The sequence below is a fragment of the Astyanax mexicanus genome, chromosome 3 (assembly GCF_023375975.1).
Source record: "Astyanax mexicanus isolate ESR-SI-001 chromosome 3, AstMex3_surface, whole genome shotgun sequence".
NCBI lineage: Eukaryota > Metazoa > Chordata > Actinopteri > Characiformes > Acestrorhamphidae > Astyanax > Astyanax mexicanus.
In genome coordinates, this window is record NC_064410.1 from 7943915 (window position 1) to 7952289 (window position 8375).

General features: G+C 34.9%; 1 protein-coding gene across 1 annotated transcript; it reads right to left on the bottom strand.

Moving 5' to 3' along the window:
- Positions 1 to 3670: 3670 nt before the first annotated feature.
- On the bottom strand, positions 3671 to 6506 carry LOC125799261 (uncharacterized). The gene is made up of 10 exons (XM_049475528.1): positions 6381 to 6506; positions 6171 to 6257; positions 5923 to 6069; positions 5718 to 5819; positions 5606 to 5612; positions 4523 to 4617; positions 4313 to 4399; positions 4065 to 4211; positions 3860 to 3961; positions 3671 to 3754 (listed from the first exon to the last, which is right to left on the bottom strand). The coding sequence occupies exons 1-10, from the start codon at positions 6504 to 6506 to the stop codon at positions 3671 to 3673; spliced, it is 984 nt and encodes a 327-aa protein (XP_049331485.1).
- Between the last annotated feature and the right edge of the window lie 1869 nt (positions 6507 to 8375).

Below are 8375 nucleotides of genomic sequence, written 5' to 3' on the forward strand. Positions count from 1 at the left end.
GAATGTATGGCATACCTACATTTAGGACTGGTAGGATTGATCTTCAGAAATTCTTATTGCTCTGATGCTCTTGCTATTGGGGTTTGTAGTGTACCTCTATACATGTTAGTAAATCGAAAAGCACGTTTTATAAGTGAAAGTATCAAGACGGAATCCACAAAATACGGACATTTCCTTTGTTGTACATCATTTTTCCTTTTTCACTTTTAGGAAAAACCGCAAAAACACACTCTCTCTTTGTCTTTAGAGCTGATATAACTCCCAAAGTCTGATTTAGATAAGTCAAAGAGAAAAGTTTTACGTCCGTTATAAGAAAAAAATACTGCCCAATTATTTGTTTTTGTTACAAATAAGATCACATTATTTGCAGTTTATTACAGTCTTAGTAAGTAATAACATTTTGAACTAGCACATTTTTAAGATATTTAAAACGTATATTTCATACATGTTGCCCATAAATAGTAAATCATTTTTGTTTTACAAGCAGTATTTCAGTTTTTTTAACAACATTTTAACAACACGAATCTTTTTTATTTCACATTTGAGATATGCTTTATTAGAAGATTAAAAAGATGGTATCCATAAATAATGTACTTCAAGTATTTTAATCATGAATAAACAAATAAATAAATAAATAAATAAATAAATAAATAAATACATACATACATACATACATACATAAACAAATAAACACACAATCAAGTATAGTCCTAATTTTACAGGCTACGTTCTTGATCTTGACGAAATGTAAAGATGACATATTTCTACTTTCTGCTTTCTAGAAAAGCCTGGAACTTCATGAGGACGTTCGTAACTTTATCTCTCGCCATCTCCCAGGAGCACTCGCTGAATCCCTTTTAAAAAATAAAAGCAATATTAATTATCTCTTAATGCACAAAAAAATCACTGAACTTCTAAATAATTTAAGCAAAGAATATCTATTTGTTGTATGATATTTGTGAACAAGCTCCATCAAAACCAACCTTCATCTTCATGTTTTCCTCCAAATCTTCAAAATAGGACTGCAGTACTCCAACGCTGCTGTCTGCTGAGGGATTTCCCAATGCATTCTGGGACGCATCTCTCCCAACCTAAAAAGATGTATTAGATGTTTCTTTTGTGGTGAAGTCTACTGGTTATCTACTCAGAGATACATACTTCCACACAATACCAAAAGTTTTTTCGCAATTAGACACACTTACACATTTCTGCAGATTTTCCACTTGTCTGTAAGATATGACATTCCTGAAAAGGCCTAGTTTTTCCTTGTCCCACGTGACAGTTGTAGGTTCGTTCTTGAAGATTCGTTCCACACCTCTCAGAACTTCAAGACTGACCATTGCCAGATCTTCATCCTGAATCACAGCGAGAGTCATACTGGTGTACTTATATGTTTTTCACTTGAAGTTATTTTATCATGTTTTTGATTGCAATATTTACCTGTACTTTAAAAAACGCGTCATCTGGTAACGCACGCCATCCTTTCTCCAAACATTTCAGAGGCAGCAGATCACCCTGCAAAAGAGAACCAAGAAGATCTTTCTGGATTCATGCAAATCTACAAGATGTGGAATTCTGCCATGTGTAGATTTCTTACCATGCTATTTAGCAGGTCGATGCTCTCCTCATTCAAGATTTTCAGTCTAAACTGCGTCCAGACGCACGGAATCAATGCTGCATCCAGCACGTGCACCATCACAAGGACGAGAATACTCAAAACCTTCAGTGCAACCATCTCTAAAGCGACAAGGAGAGGAGAATTTAATGTAGAATTATTGAATGAGCGAGTTCCTCCAATGAACCAGTGAGAATGGTGAGGTTCATCAGTCTGCCTCTTTTTATTACGCTTCTTTTGTGGGTTTAAGGGTTCACGTCTGAAAACTACTGGGTAATAGAGAGGGAAATTTTGTGGCAAAGAATCAAAACTCAAAACTGATATCTGGTATTGCTTTTAATTTCAACATTTTAAGCACTTTATTTAATTTCATTCAACACAATTTAATGCTTTATTTATACTTTTTTGCAGGACAAAGTAAAAAAATAAGCTAATAACAGTCAAGTACTTCGCCACTCACCCAAGGCAATACATCCTTAAGCATATATAAGTCAAGAGATGCATACTAATTACATACAGTAGCAATTTCACTGTCCCTTTCCATAGGGCTCTAATTCCAAGTCCATTCTAAGTCAACGGCGCTTCTGGGCTGGACGGATGGAAAGATAATTCTGATTTTAACAGTACAGTAAAATACTTTTTTCTGCTGAGAGACTTATTTAGGAAGATTCATGAGGACTGTCAGGTGAGGCGTTTTTCAATATTTTTTTATCAAAATTGAAGCATTTGTAAGTACTAGTCAAATATTTCTTCCCATTTGAAAAAAATATAGTTTATTTTGATAGGATTTGTAGCATTATTTGCACAGTTATAATATGCGGTTGCATAATCAGGGCGTTCATGGCGTAATCATGGGCACAACCTATTTTTCACTTGTTGCCTTCCCTTGTGTTTGCGGCAATCCCCTGCGTTTTATGAATGAACTGTTCCATTCAAACAAAAGAAACTGAAAGGATTAACGAGTGCCACCGACTGAAGGCTCACCACAATTCATTTCGTTTTAAAGTGGTAATATTATGTAAAACCCATAGAATAAGTTCAGTATTTTAGCAAGCGTGGCTACTCTGTAAGTAAACTGTACTGAAGTGAAAGAAATTTACTCAGGTAAATGTGCAAACCTAAAACCAAAAATAAAGTAAAAATAAAAAAGTGCCACCTTACACTATATGATAAGACTAATGAGAAACACCAGTGGAGTTTGTTGTGGTTTGTGACACCGTGGTGAGTGATCAATGTGGTAGTGGTAGTTACACAAGGATTAGAAGAATGTTTGTTAGTGATAATTTATACTGATGTTAATTCTAGCTCTGGACCTTGAAAGTTTGCCACTTTTGCAGTCCAGTGTGAATTTTTAATGCTCTTGAAATGACTGTGTAATAGCACTGTCCTTTGCATGAAATCTCAGTCCTATTTTGTTCTGCAACAACAATTTGAATTAAAATTTAATCCAGTCAAATATTCATTCAACACAAGTCTTTATTTCACATAGTTGGAGAGAAGCCAATGTAACTAACACAACTCTACACTTTTCTCCACTTATAGTCAATTAGATAACCAAATAATAACAAAGAATTTATTATTGTAGGGTTCTATCTAAAAAAAAAGCGAAGATCTTAAAACAGTAAAACTTATATTTGACCTTCAGTATTGCTGTGCAATTGGAAAAGCGCGCCAATTAGAATCCATAACATGTATTTTTTTTTTTGTTTTTTCATAGTTTTACTTTAGACTGATTAAAGTGTCTTGTTTGAATTTACATGAGTGAACAGATTAGATTTTTGACTGATGTCTATTGTTGTGATAGTGAACAAACGTTTACTTTGCACAATACGTTTATTTAAGGTGTAGAAAATTAGACATTTAGTACATCTTTTTAGTAACACACGTAAAACACATGCTTCAAATGCAAGTTTGTTTTATTGCCATACAGACCATCAAAACATACACCAATCAATAAATAAATAAATAAATAAATAAATAAATAAATAAATAAACATTTATGTAAAATCGTGTTTTAAACATATTTAAAAGCTCTTATGTGCAGACTTGTTTAGACTATACGTTGTTCTCCAACAGAATGACCTGCAGAACACGCAGAAGCTCATGTCGTACCCTTTCCCATGCACAATCACTGAACTCCTGTGAACAAAAATACAGGGTTAAATTGAATCTCATGTATCGAGACATTCTTGAACTAATACTTTTCTAAGTACAATAAAAAATCTTCTTTAAAAGCGCCCAAACCTTCTCTTTCAAAAGTGCTGCCAGTTTCTGAAAATAGTGCGTGAGTGCAGCGTCTCTCTGAGCAAAGCCGTCTTCATCCTCTTGTGCTGAAACGCCCAAATTCTGCAACATCAACAACATTTTTTAGAACTCAAATCAGTGAACACATTCATCCATTATACTTCTTCATTTTACACACTTTGCATAGTAAAGTAAATTCACTTACGCAAATGTTTTCACTGATTTGTCGATAAACGATGTTCTCAAAATTCTCCAGCTTTCCAGAATCCCAGTACTGCGGAATGCCGTCGTTCTCCATTAGGGAGCCCATGTTCATAAAGGTCTTAAACACGGCCTTTGTGACGCCCACATCCTACCGAAGATCAGACATACAGCCTGATTATAAAAGCTGCTAATCCATGAAAACAGTGCTTTCATCCAACATATAAAGCGAATCCAAGATCCAAGACTCACCTGTTTGGAGTCGTTTGACTGCAGAGCCCAGGTGGGCAATTTTATTCCAAACTTTTCATCTAAACATTGGAAAGGAATTGGACCCGCCTATCAAAGGAAAAAAGTCTCACTAACCAAATGACCACAAATGACAAGACAAGAAACAATAAACTCTAAACGGAGTGAGGTTTCCTATTCGCCTTCCGTCAGTATTTTTAAACGTCTACACACGATGTTCTCCAGTAAGTTGTGAGTTGTTTCGACGAGCCTCAGCTGAAGTTGACATTTTATGGGCATTGAACAGACCTGGGCAGCGAAGAAAGGAGCTGACCCAAATCAAACACTGAAATGCCATTCTGGTACAGATCTGAGAAATGGAAAAAAATAACGTGTCTGGGTTTGATATGAACATCACAACAATCTGAAATCTGGTGATAAATGTATGGCATACCTACATTTAGGACTGGTAGGATTGATCTTCAGAAATTCTTATTGCTCTGATGCTCTTTCTATTGGGGTTTGTAGTGTGCCTCTATATATGTTAGTAAATCGAAAAGCACGTTTTATAAGTGAAAGTATCAAGACGGAATCCACAAAATCCGGACATTTCCTTTGTTGTACATCATTTTTCCTTTTTCACTTTTAGGAAAAACCGCAAAAACACACTCTCTCTTTGTCTTTAGAGCTGATATAACTCCCAAAGTCTGATTTAGATAAGTCAAAGAGAAAAGTTTTACGTCCGTTATAAGAAAAAAAAAATACTGCCCAATTATTTGTTTTTGTACAAATAAGATCACATTATTTGCAGTTTATTACAGTCTTAGTAAGTAATAACATTTTGAACTAGCACATTTTTAAGATATTTAAAACGTATATTTCATACATGTTGCCCATAAACAGTAAATGATTTTTGTTTTACAAGCAGTATTTCAGTTTTTTTAACTACATTTTAACAACACGAATCTTTTTATTTCACATTTGAGATATGCTTTATTAGAAGATTAAAAAGATGGTATCCATAAATAATGTACTTCAAGTATTTTAATCATGAATAAACAAACAAACAAACAAACAAACAAATCAATCAATCAATCAATCAATCAATCAATCAATCAATCAATCAATCAATCAATAAATCAATAAATAAATAAATAAATAAATAAATAAATAAATAAACATTTATGTAAAATCGTGTTTTAAACATATTTAAAAACTCTTATGTGCAGACTTGTTTAGACTATACGTTGTTCTCCAACAGAATGACCTGCAGAACACGCAGAAGCTCATGTCGTACCCTTTCCCATGCACAATCACTGAACTCCTGTGAACAAAAATACAGGGTTAAATTGAATCTCATGTATCGAGACATTCTTGAACTAATACTTTTATAAGTACAATAAAAATTCTTCTTTAAAAGCGCCCAAACCTTCTCTTTAAAAAGTGCTTCCAGTTTCTGAAAATAGTGCGTGAGTGCAGCGTCTCTCTGAGCAAAGCCGTCTTCATCCTCTTGTGCTGAAACGCCCAAATTCTGCAACATCAACAACATTTTTTAGAACTCAAATCAGTGAACACATTCATCCATTATACTTCTTCATTTTACACACTTTGCATAGTAAAGTAAATTCACTTACGCAAATGTTTTCACTGATTTGTCGATAAACGATGTTCTCAAAATTCTCCAGCTTTCCAGAATCCCAGTACTGCGGAATGCCGTCGTTCTCCATTAGGGAGCCCATGTTCATAAAGGTCTTAAACACGGCCTTTGTGACGCCCACATCCTACCGAAGATCAGACATACAGCCTGATTATAAAAGCTGCTAATCCATGAAAACAGTGCTTTCATCCAACATATAAAGCGAATCCAAGATCCAAGACTCACCTGTTTGGAGTCGTTTGACTGCAGAGCCCAGGTGGGCAATTTTATTCCAAACTTTTCATCTAAACATTGGAAAGGAATTGGACCCGCCTATCAAAGGAAAAAAGTCTCACTAACCAAATGACCACAAATGACAAGACAAGAAACAATAAACTCTAAACAGAGTGAGGTTTCCTATTCGCCTTCCGTCAGTATTTTTAAACGTCTACACACCATGTTCTCCAGTAAGTTGTGAGTTGTTTCGACGAGCCTCAGCTGAAGTTGACATTTTATGGGCATTGAACAGACCTGGGCAGCGAAGAGAAGAGAGCTGACCCAAATCAAACACTGAAATGCCATTCTGGTACAGATCTGAGAAATGGAAAAAAATAACGTGTCTGGGTTTGATATGAACACCACAACAATCTGAAATCTGGTGATAAATGTATGGCATACCTACGTTTAGGACTGGTAGGGTTGATCTTCAGAAATTCTTATTGCTCTGATGCTCTTGCTATTGGGGTTTGTAGTGTGCCTCTATATATGTTAGTAAATCGAAAAGCACGTTTTATAAGTGAAAGTATCAAGACGGAATCCACAAAATCCGGACATTTCCATTGTTGTACATCATTTTTCCTTTTTCACTTTTAGGAAAAACCGCAAAAACACACTCTCTCTTTGTCTTTAGAGCTGATATTACTCCCAAAGTCTGATTTTGATCAGTCAAAGAGAAAAGTTTTACGTCCGTTATAAGAAAAAAAATACTGCCCAATTATTTGTTTTTGTTACAAATAAGATCACATTATTTGCAGTTCATCACAGTCTTAGTAAGTAATTAAATTTTAGACTGGCACATTTTAAGATATTTAAAATGTATATTTCATACTTGTTGCCCATAAATAGTAAATCATTTTTGTTTTACAAGCAGTATTTCAGTTTTTTTAACAACATTTTAACAACACGAATCTTTTTTATTTCACATTTGAGATATGCTTTATTAGAAGATTAAAAAGATGGTATCCATAAATAATGTACTTCAAGTATTTTAATCATGAATAAATAAATAAACAAACAAACAAACAAACAAACAAACAAACAAATAAATAAATAAATAAATAAACAAATAAACACACAATCAAGTATAGTCCTAATTATACAGGCTACATTCTTGATCTTGACGAAATGTAAAGATGACATATTTCTACTTTCTGCTTTCTAGAAAAGCCTGGAACTTCATGAGGACGTTCGTAACTTTATCTCTCGCCATCTCCCAGGAGCACTCGCTGAATCCCTTTTAAAAAATAAAAGCAATATTAATTATCTCTTAATGCACAAAAAAATCACTGAACTTCTAAATAATTTAAGCAAAGAATATCTATTTGTTGTATGATATTTGTGAACAAGCTCCATCAAAACCAACCTTCATTTTCATGTTTTCCTCCAAATCTTCAAAATAGGACTGCAGTACTCCAACGCTGCTGTCTGCTGAGGGATTTCCCAATGCATTCTGGGACGCATCTCTCCCAACCTAAAAAGATGTATTAGATGTTTCTTTTGTGGTGAAGTCTACTGGTTATCTACTCAGAGATACATACTTCCACACAATACCAAAAGTATTTTCGCAATTAGACACACTTACACATTTCTGCAGATTTTCCACTTGTCTGTATGATATGACATTCCTGAAAAGGCCTAGTTTTTCCTTGTCCCACGTGACAGTTGTAGGTTCGTTCTTGAAGATTCGTTCCACACCTCTCAGAACTTCAAGACTGACCATTGCCAGATCTTCATCCTGAATCACAGCGAGAGTCATACTGGTGTACTTATATGTTTTTCACTTGAAGTTATTTTATCATGTTTTTGATTGCAATATTTACCTGTACTTTAAAAAACGCGTCATCTGGTAACGCACGCCATCCTTTCTCCAAACATTTCAGAGGCAGCAGATCACCCTGCAAAAGAGAACCAAGAAGATCTTTCGTGGATTCATGCAAATCTACAAGATGTGGAATTCTGCCATGTGTAGATTTCTTACCATGCTATTTAGCAGGTCGATGCTCTCCTCATTCAAGATTTTCAGTCTAAACTGCGTCCAGACGCACGGAATCAATGCTGCATCCAGCACGTGCACCATCACAAGGACGAGAATACTCAAAACCTTCAGTGCAACCATCTCTAAAGCGACAAGGAGAGGAGAATTTAATGTAGAATTATTGAATGAGCGAGTTC